General features: G+C 44.6%; 2 protein-coding genes and 1 long non-coding RNA gene across 9 annotated transcripts in view; 1 reads left to right on the top strand and 2 right to left on the bottom strand.

The window, feature by feature from the left end:
* The window catches only part of LOC118384016 (carnosine synthase 1-like), a 21,013-nt gene extending 13,841 nt beyond the window's left edge, over nucleotides 1–7,172 (bottom strand). The window contains exons 1-4 of one of the 2 annotated variants that reach the window (XM_052507829.1): nucleotides 7,160–7,172; nucleotides 6,483–6,561; nucleotides 6,212–6,345; nucleotides 6,040–6,100 (exon numbers count right to left, since the gene is read on the bottom strand). The gene's annotated coding sequence lies outside the window, so the exon portion shown is untranslated. Of the gene's footprint in view, nucleotides 1–6,039; nucleotides 6,101–6,211; nucleotides 6,562–7,159 lie in introns of both variants that reach the window. The other variant, XM_052507828.1, reaches the window with a different exon arrangement.
* On the bottom strand, nucleotides 7,164–18,224 carry tmco6 (transmembrane and coiled-coil domains 6). Of its 2 annotated transcripts, none has more exons than XM_052507844.1 (12): nucleotides 16,251–16,523; nucleotides 15,737–15,843; nucleotides 15,494–15,609; nucleotides 10,852–11,038; nucleotides 10,640–10,744; nucleotides 10,460–10,551; nucleotides 10,202–10,318; nucleotides 9,809–9,923; nucleotides 9,426–9,606; nucleotides 7,896–7,996; nucleotides 7,467–7,634; nucleotides 7,164–7,244 (listed from the first exon to the last, which is right to left on the bottom strand). In XM_052507844.1, the coding sequence occupies exons 1-12, from the start codon at nucleotides 16,339–16,341 to the stop codon at nucleotides 7,188–7,190; spliced, it is 1,437 nt and encodes a 478-aa protein (XP_052363804.1). In that variant the 5' UTR covers nucleotides 16,342–16,523; the 3' UTR covers nucleotides 7,164–7,187. The 2 variants fall into 2 exon arrangements, with proteins under 2 accessions (XP_052363804.1, XP_052363799.1); XM_052507839.1 differs by lacking the exon at nucleotides 16,251–16,523 and adding an exon at nucleotides 17,926–18,224 and having other exon boundaries at nucleotides 7,169–7,244.
* Nucleotides 17,214–26,296, top strand: LOC118376182 (uncharacterized). Of its 5 annotated transcripts, none has more exons than XR_004823987.2 (4): nucleotides 17,214–17,880; nucleotides 23,701–24,560; nucleotides 24,692–24,818; nucleotides 25,522–26,296. It is a non-coding gene; the product is annotated as an uncharacterized LOC118376182 (long non-coding RNA). The 5 variants fall into 5 exon arrangements; XR_004823988.2 differs by lacking the exon at nucleotides 17,214–17,880 and adding an exon at nucleotides 18,540–23,412; XR_004823991.2 differs by lacking the exon at nucleotides 23,701–24,560 and having other exon boundaries at nucleotides 17,767–17,880.

Genomic DNA, 26,296 nt, shown 5'->3' with positions numbered 1-26,296 from the left:
CCCACACATGCGATGACATCACCTGGTTTCAATTATGTTTCTAGAGACAATATCTCTCTCATCATCACTCAATACCTAGGTTTACCTCCACTGTATTCACATGCTACCATACCTTTGTCTGTATATTATACCTTGAATTATACCTATTTTATCGCCCCCAAAAACCTCCTTTTACTCTGTTCCAGACGTTCTAGACGACCAATTCTCATAGCTTTTAGCTGTACCCTTATCCTACTCCTCTGGTGATGTAGAGGTGAATCCAGGCCCTGCAGTGCATAGCTCCACTACTATTCCCCAGGCGCTCTCTTTTGATGACTTATGTAACCATAATAGCCTTGGTTTCATGCATGTTAACATTAGAAGCCTCCTCCCAAAGTTTGTTTTATTCACTGCTTTAGCTCACTCTGCCAACCCGCATGTTCTAGCCGTGTCTGAATCCTGGCTTAGGAAGACCACCAAAAATTCTGAAATCTCCATCCCTAACTACAACATTTTCAGACAAGATAGAATGGCCAAAGAGGGCGGTGTTGCAATCTACTGCAAAGATAGACTGAAAAGTTCTGTTCTACTATCCAGGTCGGTACCCAAACAATTCAACTTCTACTTTTAAAAATCCACCTCTTTAAAAACAAGTCTCCCACCGTTGCTGACTGCTATAGACCACCCTCTGCCCCCAGCTGTGCTCTGGACACCATATGTGAACTGATTGCCCCCCATCTATCTTCAGAGCTCGTGCTGCTAGGCGACCTAAACTGGAACATGCTTAACACCCCAGCCATCCTACAATCTAAGCTTGATGCCCTCAATCTCACACAAATTATCAATGAACCTACCAGGTACCACCCCAAAGCCATAAACACGGGCACCCTCATAGATATCATCCTAACCAACTTGCCCTCTAAATACACCTCTGTTGTTTTCAACCAAGATCTCAGCGATCACTGCCTGCATCCGTAATGTGTCAGCGGTCAAACGACCTCCACTCATCACTGTCAAACGCTCCCTGAAACACTTCAGCGAGCAGGCCTTTCTAATCGACCTGGCCGGGGTATCCTAGAAGGATATTGATCTCATCCCGTCAGTAGAGGATGCCTGGTTATTTAAAAAAAAAAGCCTTCCTCACCATCTTAAATAAGCATGCCCCCATTCAAGAAATTTAGAACCAGGAACAGATATAGCCCTTGGTTCTCTCCAAAACTGACTGCCCTTAACCAACACAAAAACATCCTATGGTGTTCTGCATTAGCATCGAACAGCCCCCGTGATATACAACTTTTCAGGGAAGCTAGAAACCAATATACACAGGCAGTTAGAAAAGCCAAGGTTAGCTTTTTCAAGCAGAAATTTGCTTCCTGCAACACAAACTCAAAAAAGTTCTGGGACACTGTAAAGTCCATGGAGAATAAGAACACCACCTCTCAGCTTCCCACTGCACTGAGGATAGGAAACTGTCACCACCGATAAATCCACTATAATTGAACATTTCAACAAGCATTTTTCTACGGCTGGCCATGCACTGCACCCCCCACAGCAACTCGCCCAAGCCTTCCCCATTTCTCCTTCTCCCAAATTCAGTCAGCTGATGTTCTGAAAGAGCTGCAAAATCTGGACCCCTACAAATCAACCGGGCTAGACAATCTGGACCCTTTCTTTCAAAATATATCTGCTGAAATTGTTGCAACCCCTATTACTAGCCTGGTCAACCTCTCGTGTCGTCTGATATTCCCAAAGATTGGAAAGCAGCTGTGGTCATCCCCCTCTTCAAAGGGGGGGACACTCTTGACCCAAACTGCTACAGACCTATATCTATCCTACCCTGCCTTTGTAAGGTCTTCAAAAGCCAAGTCAACAAACAGATTACCGACTATTTCGAATCCCACCATACCTTCTTGGCCAAGGCTTTCGACTCTGTCAATCACCACATCCTCATCGGCAGACTCAACAGCCTTGGTTTCTCAAATGATTGCCTCGCCTGGTTCACCAACTACTTCTCTAATAGAGTTCAGTGTGTCAAATCGGAGGGCCTGTTGTCCGGGTGCCTGGCAGTCTCTATGGGGGTGCCACAGGGTTAAATTCGTGGACCGACTCTCTTCTCTGTATACATCAATGATGTCGCTCTTGCTGCTGGTGGGTCTCTGATCCACCTCTACGCAGACGACACCATTCTGTATACTTCTGGCCCTTCTTTGGACACTGTGTTAACAACCCTCCAGACAAGCTTCAATGCAAAACAACTCTCCTTCTGTGGCCTCCAATTGCTCTTAAATACAAGTAAAACTAAATGCATGCTCTTCAACCGATCGCTACCTGCACCTGCCCGCCCGTCCAACATCACTACTCTGGACGGTTCTGACTTAGAATATGTGGACAACTACAAATACCTAGGTGTCTGGTTAGACTGTAAACACTCCTTCCAGACTCACATCAAACATCTCCAATCCAAAGTTAAATCTAGAATTGGCTTCCTATTTCGCAAACAAAGCATCCTTCACTCATGCTGCCAAACATACCCTTGTAAAACTGACCATCCTACCGATCCTCGACTTTGGCGATGTCATTTACAAAATAGCCTGCAATACCCTACTCAATAATTTGGATGCAGTCTATCACAGTGCCATCCGTTTTGTCACCAAAGCCCCAAACACTACCCACCACTGCGACCTGTACGCTCTCATTGGCTGGCCCTCGCTTCATACTCGTCGCCAAACCCACTGGCTCCAGGTCATCTACAAGACCCTGCTAGGTAAAGTCCCCCCTTATCTCAGCTCGCTGGTCACCATAGCAGCACCCACCTGAAGCACGCGCTCCAGCAGGTATATCTCTCTGGTCACCCCCAAAACCAATTGTTCTTTTGGCCGCCTCTCCTTCTAGTTCTCTGCTGCCAATGACTGGAACGAACTACTAAAATCTCTGGAACTGGAAACACTAATCTCCCTCACTAGCTTTAAGCACCAGCTGTCAGAGCAGCTCACAGATTACTGCACCTGGACATAGCCCATCTATAATTTAGCCCAAACAACTACCTCTCCCCCTACTGTATTTATTTATTTTGCTCCTTTGCACCCCATTATATATCTACCTTGCACATTCTTCCACTGCCAATCTACCATTCCAGTGTTTTAGATGCTATATTGTATTTACTTCACCACCATGGCCTTTTTTTGCCTTCGCCTCCCTTATTTCCTCATTTGCTCACATTGTATATAGACTTATTTTTGGACTGTATGTTTGTTTTACTCCATGTGTAACTCTGTGTTGTTGTATGCGTCAAACTGCTTTGCTTTATCTTGGCCAGGTCGCAATTGTAAATGAGAACTTGTTCTCAACTTGCCTACCTGGTTAAATATTATTATTATTATTTTTAAATAATGCCTAAATAACTTCAGGAGTAAAAATGTGCTTTTACAAGTCACATAAGTTGCATGGATAATGTGCAATAATAGTGTTTAACATGATTTTATAATGACTACCTCATCTCTGCACCCCAAACATTAAATTATCTGTAAGGTCCCTCAGTCGAGCAGTGAATTTCAAACACAGAGTCAACCGCAAAGACAAGAGAGGTTTTCCAATGCCTTGCAAAGAAGGACACCTATTGGTAGACAGGCAATAAAAAAGCAGACATTGAATATCTCTTTGAGCATGGTGAAGTTATTAATTACACTTTGGATGGTGTATCAATACACCCAGTCACTACAAAGATACTGGCGTCCTTCCTAACTCAGTTGCCGGAGAGGAAGGAAACCGCTCAGGGATTTCACCATGATGTCAATGGTGACTTTAAAACAGTTAGCGAGTTTAAATGGCTGTGATAGGAGAAAACTGAAGATGGATCAACAACATTGTAGTTACTCCACAGTACTAACGTAAACGAGTGTGAAAAATATGTTTGTATATCACGTGTCAAACTCATTCCACGGAGGGCTGAGTGTCTATGGGTTTTCGATCCTCCTTTATACTTGATTGATGAATTAAGGTCACTAACTAGTAAGGAACTCCCTTCCCCTGGTTGTCTAGGGCTTAATTGAAAGGCAAAACCGAAAACCAGCACTCTAGTCTAGGCCCTCCATGGAATGAGTTTGACACCCCTGCTGTACAGAATTAAAATATTCCAAAATGTGCATCCTGTTTACACTTAAGGCACTAAATTAAAATACAAAGCATGATGATTTGGGGGCAAATCCAACACAACACATCACTGAGTACCGCCAAGTTTTTTTGTTTGTTGATAAAAATAAATGGAATAGAGCAAAGCACAGGAAAAATCTTAGAGGAAAACCTGGTTCAGTCTGTTTCCAAAAGACACTGGGAGAAAAATGCACCTTTCAGCAGGACAATAACCTAAAACACAAGACCAAATATACACTGGAGTTGCTTACCAAGAAGACAGTGAATGTTCCTGAGTGGCCTAGTTACAGTTTTGACTTAAATTGGCTTGAAAATCTCTGGCAAGACTTGAAAATCGCTGTCTAGCAAAACTAACTTGACAGAGCTTGAAGAATTTTAAAAGGAATTATGTGCAAATATTGTACAATCCAGGTGTTCAAAGCTCTTAGAGACTTACCCAGAAAGACTCACAGCTGTAATTACAGCCAAAGGTGATTCTAACATGTATTGATTCAGGGGTGTGAATACTTATGTAAATTAGATATTTCATTTTTCATGTTTTCACTTTGCCATTATGGGTATTGTGTGTAGATGGGTGAGGGAAAAAATATATTTAATCTATTTTGAATTCAGGCTGTAACACAACAAAATGTGGAATAAGTCAAAGGTTATGAATACTGTCTGGAAAAAAACATGTAATCTATAGAGCGATTGGAACAATGATTGGGCTTGTAAGAACACATTTCACTAGACTCTGTAGGCTGGGCTGGGCTTTCCAACCCTGTCTCAGGGGTTCTAGGCCTATAGGCTGCCCTTGGAGTTATTTGGCCACTTTAGTTGTGATATACAAACCTTATCAAGACATATAGGCCTATGGGCTCGGCTACATGATGCCATTTCTTGCCTTAGACTGCTCACGCTGGGCATCATTCACAATGAAATGAATAATATTCTCACCCATCAGACTATTCTAAATGTAATCTTGTTTTTGCATATACTAAATAATATGTGTGAAATTAGTTTTGATTTAGAATGGACCACTATCACGTACCTGTCGGAACAGGAAAAAAAAAAAAAACACATCATCTATATGCCCTTGAATAGCGAATGGAGGACGCTTTTCCCGCTGTTCATTTTCATGCCAGCTAGGTGGGCTACTCCAGTAGTAAAGCGAAGCAATGTGCTTAATATATGAAAAGTGAGGAAATAAATATAGTAGGCCTAGCCTATAGATAGCTGATGGGATCCTCCTTTTTTTAAGAGGCCATCAAAACTCTGTTTTCTCACACAATTGCATAGAATAGCCTATAGAAATGTTGCGCAACATGGGCTCAGAGGAACACATTTCATCCCATGCATCAACCAGCTATGAGGAGCTGGCTCTCGCTGCCCAACAGGTGACCCTATCCCCGCTCAAACTCTAATTGCCAGGGCTCTCAAATACTTAATTCAATTTTCGATTGCATTTATGTCAGCGTGATTCGAAGGAAAAACAGAGCACTGACTACCAGGCCATTAGCGACTGGCTGTTAGGAAGTTTGGTAGGCTATTAATGACCAGCGGCATCAGAGCGCAGTTTTGGAGAAGAATAGTTACCATGACTCAGCGGTGATGTGGAATTTGACTGCGGTCATGACTCGTGACTGCCGGTGTGGCGATAATATGTCGCCATAACAGCCCAACCCTGGTTGTTGTTGCCCTTTAAGTCAGCCAATCTGTCTGAAGCTTGCCAATGTAAACAGACAGAGGAGATTGCGGGAGTCCAGGACAGGCGTTGATTGGCAGCGGTCTAAGGAGCCAGGCTGTACCCCTGCTCCACCTCTGCCAGCCCTGTACAGGGCGAGTGTCAACTAAGGGACGATCCCCTACCGTACCAGGTGCCATGGAGGTGTAGGATAGGGATGGCGGAGAAAGGTACAGTCTGACACTCACTATCAGTACGTCTCACTACTTCAAACAGCCTCTACCTGCCGGCCTCCCTGGCTCTTAGACACTGAAAACACACAATACAGACAAAAGTAATGTTATCAGAAGTAATCAACAGTTATCAACCTAATGATTGACGCAAACAGGTGTGTATATTTACTGTTGCTGAGTCACTAACCTTGTTCACCGGACACCTCCTCACTATGCGCAATTAGCTTGGGGACGAGGTTACTGAGTCAGTGACACGCACGCACACATGCACTCCTGCTGTAGTAATCAAACGAAAACAAGAGGCTCCAAAGACATCACATTCTGTTGGTATAATTTGGCATTTTATTAAAGCAGTGTAAAAATAACATCCTATTGATATCCAGCACATATTTACATTTGAGCATCTTCACATAATTTAATAAAAACTTGAAATGTACTAGTAGGTTTTCTGAGTAGACCTGTTTAAAGTATTTGTAAGTCTGGGTTTTGTGGCACTCCCGTTCTGTAGGCTCCTCACTGGGATGCAGAGGCATCCACCTTTAACAACAAAACAAAGCATTAACAAATGTCTGTACCCTAAAAACACATACACTGAGTATACAAATCATTAAGGACACCTGCTCTTTTCATGACATTGAATGACCAGGAGAAAGTTATGATCCCTTATTTATGTCAGTTGTTAAATCCACTTTAATCAGTGTTGATGACGGGAATATTTTAAGCCTTTAGACAATTGAGACATGGATTGTGCGTGTGCCATTCAGAGGGTGAATGAGCAAGACAAACGACTTAAGTGCCTTTGAACGGGGTATGGTAGCATGTACCAGGCGTACCGGTTTGTGTCAAGAACCGCAAGACCTGGGTTTTTCATGCTCAAAAGTTTCCCATGTGTGTCAAGAGTGGTCCACCACCCAAAGGACATTCAGCCAACCTGACACAACTGTGGGAACCATTGTAGTCAACATGTGCCAGCAACATGTAGAGTCTATGCCCTGACGAATTGAGGTTGTTCTGAGGGCAAGGGAGGGGGGGGTGCAATTTCAATTTTAGGAAGCTGTCCTTAATGTTTTCTACATTCAGTGTATATGTATACCCAGGTACACACTCCCGGCCTGTGTTAGGGCAGAGTCCTCACCGTGCAGTGTGGGATAGTCTCCTGGTTGCTATACTGGATGGCTTCCAGCACGGAGCCCACTCTGCCTTACAAACTCCTCTGCAAGCTGAGAAGAAGCACCGCTTCATCAATGTCATCGTCTAGCTGCCTGTGCTAGTTTGTTTCTGCCAGATATGACATTTACAGCCCCTTTCTCCATACATTAGACAGCAGATAAACAACGCAAGACTGCACATTAAACAGTGTTTACGGCTAACAACACACTATGACATCTGCATGGCAGACAGCCATCTTTAGTTTGGCGGGGGGTGTTGGGAGCCTTCCCTACCTGTGGGTCACTGGCCATCAGCTGGCCCAGCACCTCCAGACTGAAGGTCACCACCTCGGTGTCGGCCATCTTGAGTGTGGCACAGAGAGCAGGCAGCAGGCCAGCTTGAGCCAGGTGGAGACAGTACTCTCTCCCCTGATGGGCAATGTTACCCAGAACCCTTAGCACCTGGTGGGGTGAGGGAGAAAGATTTTCAATTCAATCTAAATGTCACATCCTTTCCCAGACCCAAGTGAAACTGCTGATGTCTATAGTGTGTGGCTCAGTGGATTGGAACAGTGGATGGAGAAGCATAATGCTGCCCACGTCAAGGTTGAACGGGCCAAATAATACTGGAAAAAATCTGTATTAACAGTAAGTCGTAAGTCAAGGGAAGTGATGGCTTGACAACAATGTTACTACCATGAACAGAAGCGACAGTGCACTGACCATGATGTTAATGCCGTGGGAGAAGGGCAGGAGCTGGATCAGAGCAGGAACCAGATTCAGATAGAACAGGGCAGAACAGAACACACTGGAGTCTGCAGCAGCTGATGGGGGGGGTGAGAGAAAAGAGATTCATGACCGGTTATCAGCTAAACAAGTATTCAGACCCTACATAAGTATTCAGACCCTTGACTATAAGACTTGAAATTGAGCTCAGGTGCATAATTGTGCCATTCATCATCCTTGAGATGTTTCTACAACTTGATTGGAGTCCACCTGTGGCAAATACAACTGATTGGGAATGATTTGGAAAGGCACACACCTGTCTATATAAAAGGTCCCACAGTTGATAGTGCACTTCTGAGCTAAAACCAAGCCATGAGGTCGAAGGAATTGTCCATAGAGCTCAGAGACAGGATTGTGTCGAAGCACAGATCTGGGGAAGGGTACCCAAAATGTTTTGCAGCACTGATGGTCCCAAGAACACAGTGGCCTCCGTCATTCTTAAATGGAAGAAGTTTGGAACCACCAAGACTCTTCCTAGAGCTGGCCACCCGGCCAAACTGAGCAATCGGGGGAGAAGGGCCTTTGTCAGGGAGGTGACCAAGAACCTGATGGTCACTCTGACAGAGCTCCTCTGTGGTGATGGGAAAACCTTCCAGAAGGATAACCATCTCTGCAGCACTCCATCCTTCAGGCCATTATAGTAAAATGTGGCCAGACGGAAGCCACTCCTCTGTAAAAGGCACGACAGCCCGATTGGAGTTTGCCAAATGGCACCTAAAAGACTCTCAGACCACTAGAAACAAGATTCTCTGGTCTGATGAAACTAAGATTGAACTCTTTGGCCTGAATGCCAAGTGTTACCTCTGGAAGAAACATGGCACCATCCATACGGTGAAACATGGTGGTGGCAGCATCATGCTGTGGGGATGTTTTTCAGCGGCAGGGACTGGGAGACTAGTCAGGATCGAGGGAAAGATGAACGGAGCGAAGGACAGAGAGTTCCTTGATGAAAACCTGCTCAGGACCTCAGACTGGGACGAAGGTTCACCTTCCAACAGGACAACAACCCTACACACACAGCCAAGACAACGCAGGAGTGGATTCTGGACAGGTTTCTGAATGTCTTTGAGTGGCCCAGCCAGAGCCCGATCGAACATCTCTGGAGAGACCTGAAAATAGCTGTGCAGCGACGCTCCCCATCTGGCTTGCATCCCCAGTGATTTTACCCACCACACACCGCTACTGCCCTGACTACGTGACCAGTTACAGTAATGCTGCAACTTTCCCTGACCAGGTCAAGTGATACATTTGTCCCGTCAAAGGACTTACTTAAATCATGTTTGAATGAGTTGACATTTATGATATGTATATAACACAGGCATTCAATATGGTCGAGCTCCAGAGTGTGAAGGGAGAAATGTAATACCGCTGCTGAAAATATGATCACTTTATATGACAAGCAGTTATCTATACAGATTTATAACACAAAACAGATGTACGAGTCAATTCCCTCTCTCCCTCTCTCACCTGTGAGGTTGTTGAGGACCCAGACGCTCTCTCTGGCCAGGGCTGGGTGGGTCTGGAGGAAGGCCTGAGGAAAAGCACACAGCGCAGCCAGGAGACGGCTATCGTTTAGCTGGGGCTGCAGGGCCCCCAGGGGCCCAGATAACAGCAGGTTCCCCACACAGCGCAGCAGGGGCCAGATCAACTGGAGAGGAGAGAGCGAGAAAGGAAGGCGGGATGTAGATTATGACAGGAGCCTAGGTTATCTACATTGCTATTCATCCTCATCAAATTGCTACCTTGCCTTCTGGTACAGTTGGTGTCTATCAGACACAGAGTTATACAACACATGTACTTTGTTTGGAGGAGTAACTTCGAAAAATAGTTTGGATTCAGCAACTACTCACCAGCTCAATTCCCTCCTCTATACTTCCTTTAGCAACAGCAACACCAAGTGTCACCAAGAGGGAAGTGCAATGTAGAAGAGTACCTTGGGCCACCAGTGCCCCATTGTCCACATTGCTTTAGACAAGAGAGCAAAAAACAGACAAAAGAATCACACAGTGCCACCACATTGTATCCAGTATAACAGCACCATATCCATGGCAACCACAAACAGACACAGTAGCTGGTCCTCCTGGGTGACACCCAGGTTAAGGTGATATAGTGTGCATCCCAAATTCCCGACAAAGTGCACTACTTTTGACCAGGACCATAGGGCTCTGGTCAAAAGTAGTGCACTATACAGGGAATAGGGTGGCATTTGGGATTAACCCTGATTCTAAGGTGAAGTGTCTGACCTGCAGGCCAGGTAGTGCAGGCACCAGGCACACTCAATGACTGGTCCCAGGCCAAACTGAGAGTCAGGGGTCAACACTGAGAGGAGGTGAGGGATCAAACCAGACGCCAAGACTGCCCTACAGACAAACAGACAGGATAGCATAGCCCTGACTACAAACGGGATCTCTCAACGGCATCTCTGAATGGTGTCTGATGAAGTTTCCATAGTACAGTATAAATATTCTCTCAGTTTAGCTACAACCATGATGTTAATTTACGGGATGATTGTCCCTGTGACGTAGTTCGCTGAGATGAGCTGGGAGAGGGTGAACCCTACTGCTTCAACCACTGCCAGGTTAGTCCTGTGGATCTACACACACAAACAGATTAGAGTGTGTTATAAAGGAGACAATGGCAGGTTGGTCGATTGACAGACAGTACAGAGGTTTGTAGCTGACCTGGATGCAGTTGTTCAAAGCAGGTATGATGCCCTGAGCTAGAAGCATATCTCTTACATTCTCACTGTCTGGACACATGTTACCCAGGGTGTAGAGACACAGCTCCTGTAAAGAAACACAACACATACAAAAGTGAGAGAAAAAAAACATAGTGTAACACTTCACTAGGCTGTTTGATAAGGCAGGTACTGTGTATGAGCTGTGGGACTGACAGTGAACTTGGGGCTCTGTCCAGAGAGGAAGGTTATCAGGTAGGGTGTGGCCTGTCGGAGCCTCAACGAGTCCACCTCGCTGTGGGGGGAGTGGGACAGCTCGTGGAGACAGCGGGCAGCCTCCAGACGACACTGAGGGTTGGGGCCACAGAGGTTAGTCACCAGGATCGCAATACTGTTCGGCTGCCTGAGCACATATGGAAAGGACAGAGACGAGAAATTAAAGGCCCATACTGATATATACACGTATATACAGTCCCTTATAAAATAAATATTAGATTAATTCACTTTTTATTGTGTTGGTGGGATTAAAATGAATTTAATTGTCTTTTTTTTTGTTAACAATCTACACAAAATACTCTGTAATGTCAAATCGGAAGAAAAAGTATATATATATTTTTTAAGATAAAAAATAAATAATTGTATAATTAAAATATAGTTTTTGCAAAAGTATTCAGCCCCTTTGTTTAGGCAAGCCTAAATTGGTTCAGGGGTGGAATGTGGCTTAACAAATCACATAATAAGTTACATGGACTCAATCTGTGTGAAATATTGGAGGTTGACATGATTTTTTAATTACTAACCCTTCCTCCCCCCCCCCATACATTCAACATCTATAAGGTCCCTCAGTCAAGTATTGAATTTCAAGCACAGATTCAACTACAAAGACCAGAGAGTATTTGGAAAGCCTCATAAAGAAGGGCAGTGATCGGTAGATGGGTAACAAACAAATCAGATGTTGAATATCTCTTTAAGTGTGGCCAAGTTAATAATTATGTGAATGATGGATTAAACCACCTAGACACATCAAAGATGCAGAATTCCTTCTGAACTGGGCTGCAGGACAGGAATGAAACTGCTCGGGGATGTTACCACGAGGCCATTAGTGATTTTTAAAAATTCAATGGCTGTGATGGGAGAAAACTGAGGATTGGGGCAACTCCAACACAACACTGAGTAACTGCCTCCTTATTTTCAAGCATGGTGGTGGCTGCATCATAGTATGGGTATGCTTGGCATGGACAAAAATGTTTCAGGATAAAAAGAAACCGGGATGGAGCTAAGCACAGGTAAAATCCTAGAGGAAAACCTGCTACAGTCCGCTTTACACCAGCGACTGGGAGAGGAATTCACCTTTCAGCAGGACAATAATTTACAGTTTTGCCTGAAAATGTATGGCAAGACTTGAAAATTGCTGTCTAGCCATGATCCCCCAAAATCTTGACAGAGCTTGAAGAATTTTGAAAAGAATAAATGGACAAATATTGCACAATCCAGGTGTGCAAAGCACTTATAGACTTACCCGTGAAGACTCTTCGGTATAACCGATGCCAAAAGTGTTTCCAATATGTATTGATCCAGGGAGCTGAATACTTATGCAACAACTATATTTTATTTACAGGGCTGCCAACTTTTGAAGAAAGCTTGGAGATTTGCTATGTGAATTTCATTGCCCCGTAGCACAACCACTAGAGGGGGAAAATTTGTACTGTTTTAAAGCACATTTCCTGCAATTCGACGTACAGTATTTTGACACGGCTTAGGCCTATGACCAAGGTGGATTTTTTTTATTCATTGAAAAACACAGGTCAGGTGTATTCAGGATGCTTTGAACATTAAATGAACACTCACAAATTGGACGACTTTGAAATGTAATGTTTAAAAAAAAAAGAAAAAAAAAGTGGTTTGACACTTTATTCAGACTAATTCAATTAGATAGGGAGACAAGCAAATGCTAGAGGCAGTGGGAAGGTTGGAAGCAGGGATTGATCCCTGTTCTCAGTGTTACCACTACACCAAGGCTCTGCACAGAACATAGTAATGGTTGATGGCAGTGGTTAACCAAATCATAGATTGCAGTCTCCTTGTCCATACTGTAGACTGCTTTCAAGGTAAGGACAGAAACATTTAGTATTTTATAATTTGGGTGAACTCGCTCTTTAAAATAGGGCGGGAAGAAAATACTGCTTGCTCTCCAGGAGGGTTGGCCACCCCTGATTTATGTTTCCCAACTGCTAGGTGTTTGAAAATGTTCTTCTTATAACACTTAATTTCTCAACATCACCAAACCTTCAAGAAAATAAAATGAATATCAATATTCAGGTGGTTTCTACCTACTAGTCGAAGATCCTTGTCATCATCTTACTCTACAGAGACAACATATGACACGTTTATGAGTTGCCTAGCATGTGCACAGTACCAAATGTCTAATTATTTAAAGATTCCTGGAGCATTTAATATCCCATGCTTATTTGTATGACTTATTCAAAACTGCCCATGAATGGCTGCAAAAATACATAGCCTCATAATTGTTTTTTCAAAAGACAAAGATAGGCATATGAGATTTAACATGTGATTACACTGGCCAAATTGGTAAGAAGTGGATTAATAAACAAAGCGTGGGAAATAACAGTAGTGTTCTTTCTGACAAGCACAGTAATTACCCTAATAATCTCCTGAAGACAAGATGGCAAATCTGCCCCTACACTCTAACAAAATTATGTTTCTATTTATTGTCCCGCCTCTAGAATCAAACGTACACTTTTGGGTTCACAATCTGATTGACACAATTATTTTCATAGTTACAAATCAGGTCACCAGATTTCCCTGCTAAAACGTACTGTAGGTCTGTCTGCTGCCTTTTCGTTGTGACAGCCTAAATGCCAATCACCAAACGAGGGGGACTAATGCAGGTGTGAATTAAATCGACTTTAGTACATACTGTCAAAAGGCGGCATTCTGCAATAGGGACAGGAGCAAAAGCAATCTAATTTTGTTGACAACACCGTACATAAAACAGCGCTACTCTTTTTACAGTTTTATAAACTCAGCGGAGAACATTCTCTCTCTCTCCATTCAGCTCCACTCGAATCTTGAGCAGCGTTTCTTTAAAACATGCATCCAATCCCCTTGATCTCTTACATAATGTGACAGGTTCACAGTGCTGTGGCAAGACAGGACAATGATACAAGTTCCACTCGTGATGTTTAATTGCAGATGTTCCAATTTCAAAACGATTTGGAGCACAGTTGAAAAGTTAACTCGCTGACTATACAATGGACGAAATATAAAAATAAATGCAGTACTTTTGAATGCGTGAGATATAAGAGGTGTACTGTGAGAAGAGGGTCAAATGCGTGTCTCAAGGCCAATGCATGAGAGTTGGAAGCCATATAGTTATTGTATTTTAATTCATCTTTAAAACCTCTTAAGGATAGGACCCTTTTTTTCATATTCAACATATTCTATCAAGACTGCCCAAATGTGCCTAATTGGTTTATTAATAACTTTTCATGTTCAAAATTGTGCACATTCCTCAAACAATAGCAGGGTATTACACACAATTAATCTTCTCCTTTCCCCCTTCTGATGACCAGGTGGCGAATTGCATCTCTGCATGTCTGGCAGACATATCAGTGTGGATGACGGACCACCACCTCAAGCTGAACCTCGGCAAGACGGAGCTGCTCTTCCTCCCGGGGAAGGACTGCCCGTTCCATGATCTCGCCATCACGGTTGACAACTCCATTGTGTCCTCCTCCCAGAGCGCTAAGAACCTTGGCGTGATCCTGGACAACACCCTGTCGTTCTCAACTAACATCAAGGCGGTGGCCCGTTCCTGTAGGTTCATGCTCTACAACATCCGCAGAGTACGACCCTGCCTCACACAGGAAGCGGCGCAGGTCCTAATCCAGGCACTTGTCATCTCCCGTCTGGATTACTGCAACTCGCTGTTGGCTGGGCTCCCTGCCTGTGCCATTAAACCCTACAACTCATCCAGAACGCCGCAGCCCGTCTGGTGTTCAACCTTCCCAAGTTCTCTCACGTCACCCCGCTCCTCCGCTCTCTCCACTGGCTTCCAGTTGAAGCTCGCATCCGCTACAAGACCATGGTGCTTGCCTACGGAGCTGTGAGGGGAACGGCACCTCAGTACCTCCAGGCTCTGATCAGGCCCTACACCCAAACAAGGGCACTGCGTTCATCCACCTCTGGCCTGCTCGCCTCCCTACCACTGAGGAAGTACAGTTCCCGCTCAGCCCAGTCAAAACTGTTCGCTGCTCTGGCCCCCCAATGGTGGAACAAACTCCCCACGACGCCAGGACAGCGGAGTCAATCACCACCTTCCCGAGACACCTGAAACCCCACCTCTTTAAGGAATACCTAGGATAGGATAAAGTAATCCTTCTCACCCCCCCCCCCCCTTAAAAGATTTAGATGCACTATTGTAAAGTGGCTGTTCCACTGGATGTCATAAGGTGAATGCACCAATTTGTAAGTCGCTCTGGATAAGAGTGTCTGCTAAATGACTTAAATGTAATGTAAATGTATTATTTCACTGTAATAGCTACTGTAAATTGGACAGTACAGTTAGATTAACAAGAATTTAAGCTTTCTGCCAATATCAGATATGTCTATGTCCTGGGAAATGTTATGCTAATGGCATTAGCCTACATTAGTTCAGCTGTCCCGAGGGGGGCCCACCAATCCTGTAGAGGTTTTAAAAATATGACATTACGGAGTATTTTGTGTAGATTGTTGACCCCAAAAAATGTGTTAAATACATTTTAATCCCACTTTGTAACACAATGTGAAGAAATGTACACACACACAGAGAGAGAGACAGAGAACAAGACCTTCATACTTGATAAGGATGAGGTGGGCTGAGGGGCTGCGGAGGGCTTTCCTCAGCGCTCTTAGGTCAGCTTCTTTCTTCATCAAGTCCCTGCCATGGCGAACCATGTTGAACAACTCTACCACCTAGATAGAGAAAGAAAACCATAAAATAACTTCTGTTATACTCAATTAACAGTTGATGTGCTTCTCTGCTGGGTTGCTGACTAGAGTCTTCATCTCTGACAATGGTTGTTATACAAGGGCCCAATACCTGATCGCTGGCCAGTGTGTCCATGGTGCCATCCTCCTCCTCGTCATCATCATTCAGCAGGAGTCTCTTGCTGACCAGCTGGCTGTCCTTCCGGGCCCTTCTCAACTCTACAGTGAGAGACCCAGCAAATCAACATAGAGCAATGACAACAGTAACTGCACAGTGCTTATGTGGCATATTGTACTTGTAGTGTGATATATGTAATAACTACAATGGAGAGGGTAGTTTGTCATGGGAATACGTTAACACGCAGCCCGCGCACGTAACACCAGTACTGGGAGGCCAGGAGATTCCACCGCCATGCACGATTTGTACGGCTCCGGGTACTTTAAACAAATATGAAATCAGTTTAAGGAGAACAAGTGTTTCTAACGTGTTGTATTCATTTCACAATAAGATACAGAAATGTTCTAGAGGGAATATATTGACAGCGTAGCTTGTCAAGTCTAACCACAGCTGGCAAGGTAACGTTAACCTTAGTTGGAAAACGTTAGCCAACATTCAGCTAGCTCACCTTTTTCATGTTCTCGTCTCTTGAACTTGAACTCCTCCAAGTCGCTGCCCTGACGACCAGCCTTGTGGCGGACTGCGTTCAACCTCCACATTTCATCTATCGACCAAGTTATCCATTCAATGACCTAAATAGCTACGTTAATAGGCCATATGAGCTAGCATTTGATATTTTCAGACAAGACTGTTGACATCATCTTCTTTGCCGGAAAATTGGATACATTAATGTTATTACACAATGTGAGTATCTCCACCTATCGGACAGGCGTGGCATGGTCCAGCTTCAGGAAAGCTCCTTCTGTGAGTTTTATGGCGGACTACACCAAAAAATGTGTATTGCCCCACCAACTGGACGATTTGAACCCCCCCCCCCTAAAAAAAATATATATATAAAAAAAATAACTCCATACGTAATAATGAAACTAACCTATCCACCCTTATACAACATAGTTTGTTTTGGCAATGTACTAACTCCCACTTCTTCCTTCTTTGAGTTCTCCATATCACCCTTCTCTCATGCACTGTGTACACTAGCATAAGACGCCTCGCGGTGAAGCACCGCGATGCAGAGCGGGCATTGACCATTTTATTTATTTTACCTTTATTTAACTAGGCAAGTCAATTAAGAACAAATTCTTATTTTCGTCATTGAAAATAAGAATTTGTTCTTGACTGCCTGTTCAAGGACAAAACGACAGATTTGTACCTTGTCAGCTCAGGGGTTTGAGCTTGCAACCTTCCGGTTACTAGTCCAACGCTCTAACCACTAGGCTACCATGCCACTTTATGGGTGTTGTGACATGAGTATGAAATTGTAATTCAACCAGCAAACCAGTTGTCTTATGAAATACTGGATGTAAAGAATATAGCTAGCTGAAACATTTACTGCAAAGTGAATGTACAATTTTGTAAGCTTGCCTTTTTTTATTGCCATGCAATGCAGATAGATGAAATAACATAGCTGGCTAACTATTTTCTTGCTTATTGTGCAGTGAAGGATAAGAATACCTGAATGCCTATGGATGTGTAGCTAGCTATTTAGCCGATCTATGTATAGACCCTAAAACATTTGGTATACATATTAGTTCAGGACCTAGCTATAAATCTCAGCTATCATAGCCAGTTGTATCAACTTCAAAACAGTCTGAATTACATTAATAAAGCCTATGGATTGAGTAGAATATAATATAACTTTGTGCCAAGGATGTAAGTCGTATATACATGTAGTTATTAGCATGCATGAGATCCGCACATTGTGGCCTGTACATTTAATATATTCACTGATCATGTACTCTACCTTGGCAAATAAAGGTGCAGTTCAGGTATAATTGCTTTGAGATTATTTTGCAGTCATATCCAATACCAGGAGTATGAAATTCCAGTATTTGAATGATGCTGTTTCTGCATGTATGTATTACAGTTATACACTTCAATAGACTAGAAACATGATTTAACTAGTTAAATGGCGGGGTGATACATCCGAGGTGATGATTTACAGATTTAGTCCCGTGTACACCTGTGTCATGGCTGGGGTCCGCCCCTATATATAGACCACATGTCCGCGACATACGTTCTTTCATTTTCTCGGAGGGCGTCCGTATGGTTTGAGGTACAAACTTTCTGAAGTTCGCTTGGTAAGTCACGGTTAAGCGTAATAGCTTGCGTGGAAGTATACTCACTGGCTGTTTGCAGCCTGGAGCAGCTGGCCACATGGACAGCCCCTCTCTTGAGTGCGCCACTTGCTGCGCTCAGTTGATCTGTATCTTCCGCCCGTGGTTTGTCGTCCTTGAGTTTCGTTAGCATTACACTACGACTCCGTGTGCATCCATTAATATATTGGTGGCTCTTGCTGCCACAAACTATATTTTCCTTACACAACTTGCAGACTGGCTTGTTCTGTGTGTGTTGTGAATTGCTTTAACATTCTCTGCTATAATTACCCTACAGGTTTTTTTTTTTTTCTTTGCCCTGCAGAATGTAAGAGTATTGTGGTGGGCTTCCACTACGTTGAGACATTAACTTTAGAGTTCCTTAACGGAGTTACGTCATCATATGGTGCTGTTTTGTTTTCTACTTGGATATTAAACGGCTAGGTAATATTGCAGTTGACGTAAACAAACCCATAAATCAAATCCATTACCTGGTTGCTGTTTTTTGTCTGCCTGTTTATCCACACTGTCACGCCCTGACCTTAGTATTCTTTGTTTTCTTTATTATTTTGGTTAGGTCAGGGTGTGACATGGGTGACGTATGTGTTTTTGTACTGTCTAGGGGTTGTCTGTTTATGGGGTTGTTCACCATCTAGGTGTTTATGTCTATGGTTGCCTAGATTGGTTCTCAATTAGAGGCAGCTGTTTATCGTCTGATTGGGAACCATATTTAGGCAGCAATCTTCTTTGGGTATTTTGTGGGTTATTGTCTGTCTAGTTGCCTGTGTCTGCACATTTATGTTATAGCCTCACGTTTGTTTTGTTATTTTGTATAGTTTGTTTAGTGTCCGTCTTTATTAAAAGTAACATGTATTCATATCACGCTGCGCCTTGGTCTCCTCCATTCAATGAACGTGACACACACAAGTCTTCCCTGTTTTTTTTTTTCAGAGATACTGGGTAATTTATCCCTCACCGGGTTCCTATTCCTCCAAGTGGGTCACGACAGAAACTCTCCCAGGGTTTTGAACCCCTGCTCCGTGGCCTTGCTGGCTTGGCTGAGTTTATGGCTTCCCTTTGTGACAGGTGTGATGGTGGCATCCCCCCTGGAACTCCAAATACCTAGTGTATGCATTACCTGGGTTTGAGCCACGCGGAGAGGGCGTGGAGCGCCCTACTGGATGCCTGTTTTGTGTGGTGTTCTCAGAATGCCTGCGCCTGGCGCGATTGGAGGCCATGCAGAAGTGGGTCGGCTAGGCTCTGGCTCATGCTGGGGACTAGTTCCCTCCCTCAGGAGTGGTGCGCCAGGGAGCTTTTAGTCCACCTACTGGGTCTAGTACTCCTCCCAGGAAGTGTGGTTGGAGCCACCGCAGGCAGAGCCCATCTGCTGACAGTCCTGGACGGGGGCAGGAGTCGGTCCGCTGGGACCATCTTGAACGGAGTGTGCATGCCCTGCGTCAGGAGGTTGATAGCTTCAATGGCGACGACAGCTGTTCCCTGTTGGCCAGTGATATGATGTTCCTGGGGGGCGACGCTGGCACTGTTCACCACCATAAGCTGGGCTGACAGGCCATCAGAAGCTGGCAATGGGGCTTCAGCGGTTTGAGGGGCCTACTCACTCGGGTAGCCACTGCACTGGACATCAAACTGGTGGACAGTGATGACTCTCCAGCTTTCCCCATCTCTGCTGCGTTCTGCAAAGCCTTGTAGGAGAGCTGGGCCTCTTTCAGGTGGTGCTTCCGACTTACAGCAGAAACTGGAACATAGAGTTATGTTGCGGGCGCAGAGTCACTCGGCCTACGAGAGTACCCGACCATGGACACCATGATAGCGGCCATGGTCCTGGAGATTATAGGGCGGAACACGCGACTGAAGCCAGGACACCCCCAGAGTCTTTGAAGCGGACTTGAAATCCACATATGGGACCCTCTGCTCTCTTGGCCGCTATACCAACGTAGCCATGCTGCTGCAAGCCTACCTGCAGACTTTGTTGCCCTGGCTGAAGGGGGGCACAGAGGAGGTCCTTCAGCAAGCGATGGAGGTGTCTTGCCTGCGTTCCCTGCTACATAGGGATGTGGCCCGCTCCAACGGATGGGTCATGGCGCAGGTGGTTACCTCCAGGCACCATCTCTAGCTGGCCCAATCCCGTCTGCCAGCTGCTCTCCGGAACACATGTGCCACTCTCCCCATCACCCCAGGGCTAACGTTTGGCCCAGGGGTTAATGACATTCTGGAGCAGACCGATAAGGTTCGTAGGGACCGGGAGACCCTGAGATGTTTCTTGCTGCCTCCTCAGGCCACGGGTCTAAGGCAGACGGACCATCGCCACTCGCCTGCACCCGAATGACGGTGGGGTCCCTCTCCTGCCCCTTCGCCTCGTGCTGAGGAACGACAGTGGGGAGGGGCACAGCGTGCGGTGGCGCAACAACCTGTCAATCGTCACCGCCATAGGGATGTGCCTGGGGGACCCAGGCGCTCTGGGTGACAAATAGGCGGGCCCCGGCAGGACCCCGCTTCACCTGGTCTCAAAGGGCAAAGTGGGAGCAGTGTGCGGAGTCCCCATGGGTGTTGTCCACAATGCTCAAAGGATACCAACTCCAATTCCGGTGCTGGCTCCCATCCTTCAGGGGCTTTTGTCACCACGGTGGCCGACTCACTGAGGAAAACCCTGCGGCTGGAGATCTCCTTACACCTGGAGACATCAGAACGGCTAGGTGGCTTCTACCAATTCTGGACCTTCGCAACCTCAATGGGTGCTTGAAGGTACTGAGGTTCCACATGTTGTCCCCTGCCCTCGTGTTGCAGGCCATGTCCAGGGACCAGTGGTTTTTGACGCTGGACCTGAGGGATGTGTACTTCAATGTTCCTGTTCATCCAGCTCATTGGCAGTACCTCCAATTCGCTTTCGAAGGGCGGGCTTACGAATTCATGGTTCTTCCCTTCGGCCTCTCCTTGGCACCCGCACTTTCACTGAGTGCATGGACGCTGTCCTGGCACATCACATCCCAAGGATTGTTGATCCTGATTGGCTGATTTGTGCCCTGACCAGGACGCAGGTCCTGCCAGAGACATGCTCCTGACTCATATCGGCAGGCTGGGCATTACTGTAAACGACAAGAGCCATTGTCTGATGCCCACCCAGATGGTGGCCTTCATTGGCATGGAACTTGACTCAATCCTCATGAGAGCACGTATGCCCACTGAAAGGGTTCAGTTGATCTTACAGTATCTTGCCTCGACCACTTTCGTCTGGGGCGGGTGGTATCTGCCCTAACCTGCCAAAGCCTGTTGGGCTTGCTGACGGCGGGCTCATTGTCTCCTCTGGGCCTGCTCCATCTCCGGCCTCTTCAAAAGGTGGTTCAACTCCCACCAGCTGCACATGAAGCGCCACTGTCACCGCCAGCTGCGGGTGACCACACAGTGACTCAGGGCAATGTTGAGGTGGCTCTGTCACTCCTTTCTCTCAGGTGTGGTGGAGATGCTGAGCATGTGCCGACGGGAGCTGGTCAGCACAGATTCCTCCCAGATCGTCAGGGGGGGTGTGACCAAGGGCAGGTGCTGTTGGCTACCCCCTTGGAGCAGCAGGCACATCGATACACTAGGGCTCCAAGCTGTACTATTGGCTCTGCAGTCTTCCCTCCACATCTGAAGGGAAGACATGTCCTGGTGAGAACGGACACCACCACAGTGGAGGCTTACATCAACCATCATGGTGGACTGAGGTCCCACAGCCTCTATCTTATGGCACGGGAGCTCTTTCTCTGGGCTCAGGGACGTCTAGCGTTTCTATGTACCTGGCATCCTGAATGTGGCAGTGAATATGCTCTCGAGGGAGAGCCCGCCACCTTGGGACTGGAGCCTATATTTCCAAGGTGGTGCAGCAGCTGTAGGACAAGTTCGAGAGGGCAAAGGTGGACCTGTTTGCCTCCCTGGACAATGCGCACTGCCCCTTGTGGTACTTCATGTCGGAGCCACCAGGGCCTCTGGGCTTGGATGCTCTGGCACACGATTGACCAGGGCTGGAGCTTTACGCATTCTCCCCGTGTTATCTTAATCATCGTTATCTTAATAATCGTTGCATGAAAGCAATACTTTTCGTGAATCACACCCGTGGTAACTTGCTGACAGAATAAGTTTTTTTTTTTTGTGTGTGAAAAGATTAACATTGTGGAGAATTTCTCCCTTTTCTCCTCCGATAATATGATGGGCAAGATCCGGTACCTTCAGACTGGTGAGCAGCTGGTGCCTGTGATGACGAAGACTGAGGACCTTTTCATAACAAAGTTAAGCATAGTTATTTGTCCTATACCTCTGAGTTCACAGCCAAACTATTTCAGCATTCCTTCAAAAAACATAACATTATGCTTAAGAACTAATAATGTTATGCGATATACTTCATTACATTCAGTACATAACAGGCAGAGAGTGACAGAGGGTCTAGAAGATACTGTGCAAATGAAATGCAGGTTGTGAAAATTAGACTTGTACTTCGTATTGTGTGTGGAATCAACCCTTTTGGGGTGAATTTGGGTGTGTTTGGCACTGGGTTGTGATCAGCGTCAGACTCATTCGGTTTGATCAAATTTAGGATTTTGCCTGGGAATGACAGCAAGCATGAAGTTTTCAGAGTGCTAGTGTTAAGATTCCTTTTTATTTCAAATACTTAATCTTACTTTCTCTGGTGAGACTGGCTCTGTTTCCAGGCTTGAACGTTTTTCTGCTCGAATCAGGCACTCATGGGCTTTCTCATATGAATCTGAAACATCACAGAACAGGAGCTTATCAGTTCATCTGTAAATGTCTGCAAACGAGACGTTTAGATATTCTGTTAAAGTACTCACTCTTTGTCTTCGGTAATTGAATTGAATACACCTCTAATGTATCAATGTCCGGCCGTTCATGTGACATCACTGCCTTCCTTAACTCCCCTTGGGTCTTGTATGGAGGCCAGTAACATTTGTCCTTGGTGCACCAGGTTTTTAAGATGACAGCTGAACTGTCATCTTCGTTCTGGAAATTAACCACAGCAAACATGGTACTGTGAACTAAAAAGCAAATAAGGGTACACAATTAGATTAGTTTACTCAAACATTTCACAATAGTAACATCTAATTGTAGGAGTTTAAGAAAATCCCTTCAAGTAAATAATACATTTTCTGTAATGTCTTTTACTGACAATTTACCTTAAAGAGAACGGGGAAACCAATAGAAATAACATTGGTGCTTTGCATCCTACAAATGGAGTAATGGCATCCCAGCAAAGCCCTCTTCGCACGAGAGTAGAACAAACTTCTGAAGCACTTTTGTGGCATGAGTGAAAAGAGGTTCATCTTTCAATCCAGAGAGATGGAAAATATCAAGAGGTGATGATGGCAGGGGATATGCGAAAAGGTCTGTCTTGTTCCTAAATGTTTTGTACACCGTGGTATGTTCCTCCACCACAAGGTTTTGCACTAGGACAACCCCCTTGTTCCTCAACTGGACACAGTTATTCCCAGTGGACATCTGCATGGAGAAGTGAGCTGCATTTTTTTTTTATACTGCTAGGGCCATTTGGGACTGGGCCATTGTCATGCTGCTTTTGAAGTGTTTTCTCTGCATCTGACTGTTGCTCTCATTGCCTCTCTTTCTGACGGCCTCCGTATAACCTGCTCTAAAGGCTTGTTTTGCTTTCTTATCATTCTTTTTAACTGGCCAAGAAAATTCTCGAAGGGGAAGCAAGAGATATTGTCAACACCAAATGCTTGTTCTTCATGGGTGAAATTGGTTAGGCAATGTATATTATGTTTTTTATTTTCCATACAGGCAGCTGCAGTGGTCCACAAACAAAACCAGGAGGTTTCCTGCATAGTCTGCTTGGTCTGCACACAAGGATACACGTAGGAAGATGGTCATGGCATCTGCAAGCAACATTAAGTTTTCACACATCACCCTTGGAATATTCCCTTTTGAACAGACGGGCCCAGTGTACAAGAGGAATGTACAGAACTCCGTTGCCTTCCAACGGTCAGACTCATTCAGTGGTTCTCTTGATTTCTGATGGGAGTGTGAGGTCAGCTGTGAAGATACATTTCAGACAACAGCTGGACCTAAACATGTTTTCAGTGGCCCTTTCTGCCATAGTTATCAGTTTCCGTGTAACTCTCAAACATACCAGGAGCATTTTGTCAAGAGGAAACGACGTCACCAAACCATTTGACAATGATCCTAATGGTGTTGTCTCTCTGTCATCAGTCAAATCATCGAAAGTGTTGTGGTTGGACCTCTGCTGTTGTTTCTGGGAAGGTCATACGATTCAGGTAGTAGACTCCCATTTGACGGCATTTGTCACAGCCATAGTAGCCATTGTGACCTTTTGCATTTCTGACAAAGGCCCTGGCTGGTGCGTCACAAATAATGGCAGAGATTTGGACTTTAAGATTTTTGTCTCCAAAAAACCACCCGTTTCCAGCTGCTGCATTTCCTCAAGTCATGCAAAAAATCAAGACGGTTTGGCTTCTTCTTTCAATTTGATGGCCTTTGTAAAGAGGAAGGCCACCAAAATTGATTTGGAAAGACACTGACAACCTTGTATGAACAGATGTTGTAAGGTGGGACGTTACGTTAGCTAGTCTAACGTTAGTGTCCGTCAACTAACTTCCAAGTCCCTAATGTTCACCCTGAAGGTATTGAATTATTGACACATGACAGTTCCTAGTATTCCTGTTAACATTAACCTTAGCCATACCGTTTGTCATGATATAACATATAAAAAAAACTTAAACGTACTTTTAATAAGTCAACTCTCAATTTTTAGGTAACATCAACTCACCTTGGCTTTATACTGAGACCACAGAGACAGATGCGTAAGCAAGGTGATCCAGATGAGCTGTTCCCTCCAGAGGATTCCACAGGACAATGTTTATATGTGTACCACACAGCCAGTAAGAGGCGCCTTTTTAATGGTTATTCACAAACCAGAGGGTAAGAACACCTTTTCAATGGTGATTCATGACCTTTTGAGAATTTTGGTGCAGGTCTGCATTGGAAGACAATCTCTGAAACATGTATCGGAACAATTAAGGCTTTACATGAATTTCACACGAAGTCGTACAGTGTTTGCACTTCTATATTAGTGGAATCAAGCAGTAAAGGTACTCATCCCAACTAAAAACACCATCATTCTCGAAAGGTTACGAATTACCATTAAAAGGCATCCTTTACCTGCTGTGTGCTACCACTTATCCCCATTTGAATGTCATGATTGGTACAACCTTTTGGACAATTTAATGGGGTGTTAGCTTGAATTTGTGGATTCTTTATCTTGTTCCTCAGGCTCAGGTATGACAACTAGAATTAAACATTTTAGAAATAGTGAGGGAGGGCAGGAGAGGACAGATCAGGAAAAAAAAACATTTTTCATCGATAGGTGTTGCTTTGTTGTTCAAGCAGGTTCAAACAGGTTCTAACCATAAGTACAAATCACAAACTGAATTGGTTTGCAAATCAATACTACATATTGTGTATACCATTACCTGTCATCTTAACGTTTCTTAGAATATAATGTTGGGGAGGAGGGTGAAATTCATACGTAAAACAATTGTGATGAAAGTCTACGGATCTTTAATTGTGGTATTTCTTCGACAGGACTTCTCTCTGCTGTCTGGATCCTGAACGATGTTGACAACACTCAACCTCAAACTCCACTAGCTCATGCGCCCCACAACATTAGACATGAAACCTTCCTGTCCATCCTCAATACCTTAAGCAATAGACACACAATGATATCCCCATAGACATGTAGGGTGGTTTGAGCCCATATTCAGTTTAAATGCATTCCCTGGTTGGCATGAGTCTTCAGTTAGAACATTTTACTGACTCATCTCTGATCAAGATATTCCACCAACGATTGAAAGAAATGTATCTTTAAAAAACACTTGTTTAGAACATAGTTTAGTTTCCATTAGGAAATGTTAAGGAAGACTTCACAGAAAATATTGCCTTGGGGCCTTAGACTTACAATGCAGGCTCTAGACCTAACATCTTTGTAAATACATAACGTTTCAGTTTTGTGCTAAAGGTTGTCACACAAGACCATGTTAACGGTAGTATTGTTAACTTATACCTAATCTTAATGTGTGTCTTGTTGTAGAATAAAGATGCATTTCCTGTCATTTTTGTTCTATATTCACAAACTCACCTTCACAATGCCCAGGATTAGTGAATGGGTTAAAAGTGAGTATGCAAGCTATGTACTTATAAGAAAACGCAAAAGTAGTGGAACTTGCCATTACATTGAAATTGCATTATGCGATGACAAAATGTGGAACTTCAATGGGCATTTTCCAGAAAATGCTGAATGGTACAGTTCAACTGTCAAATGTGTGGTATATATATTTAAAAAATATTTTCAGCTACAGTA

Source organism: Oncorhynchus keta, chromosome 4, assembly GCF_023373465.1.
Source record: "Oncorhynchus keta strain PuntledgeMale-10-30-2019 chromosome 4, Oket_V2, whole genome shotgun sequence".
Taxonomy (NCBI): Eukaryota; Metazoa; Chordata; class Actinopteri; order Salmoniformes; family Salmonidae; genus Oncorhynchus; species Oncorhynchus keta.
Note: the sequence above shows the minus strand (reverse complement) of the source record. Positions and strands in the feature narration are given on the sequence as shown.

Coding starts and splice junctions, on each gene's coding strand:
- tmco6 (XM_052507839.1), bottom strand. CDS start 18,049: ATGCTAACGAAACTCAAGGACGACAAACCACGGGCGGAAGATACAGAT. Junction 11,039..15,493: donor GCCCACCTCATCCTTATCAA/GTATGAAGGTCT, acceptor ATATGTGCTCAG/GCAGCCGAACAGTATTGCGA. Junction 10,552..10,639: donor CTTTGAACAACTGCATCCAG/GTCAGCTACAAA, acceptor TTGTGTGTGTAG/ATCCACAGGACTAACCTGGC.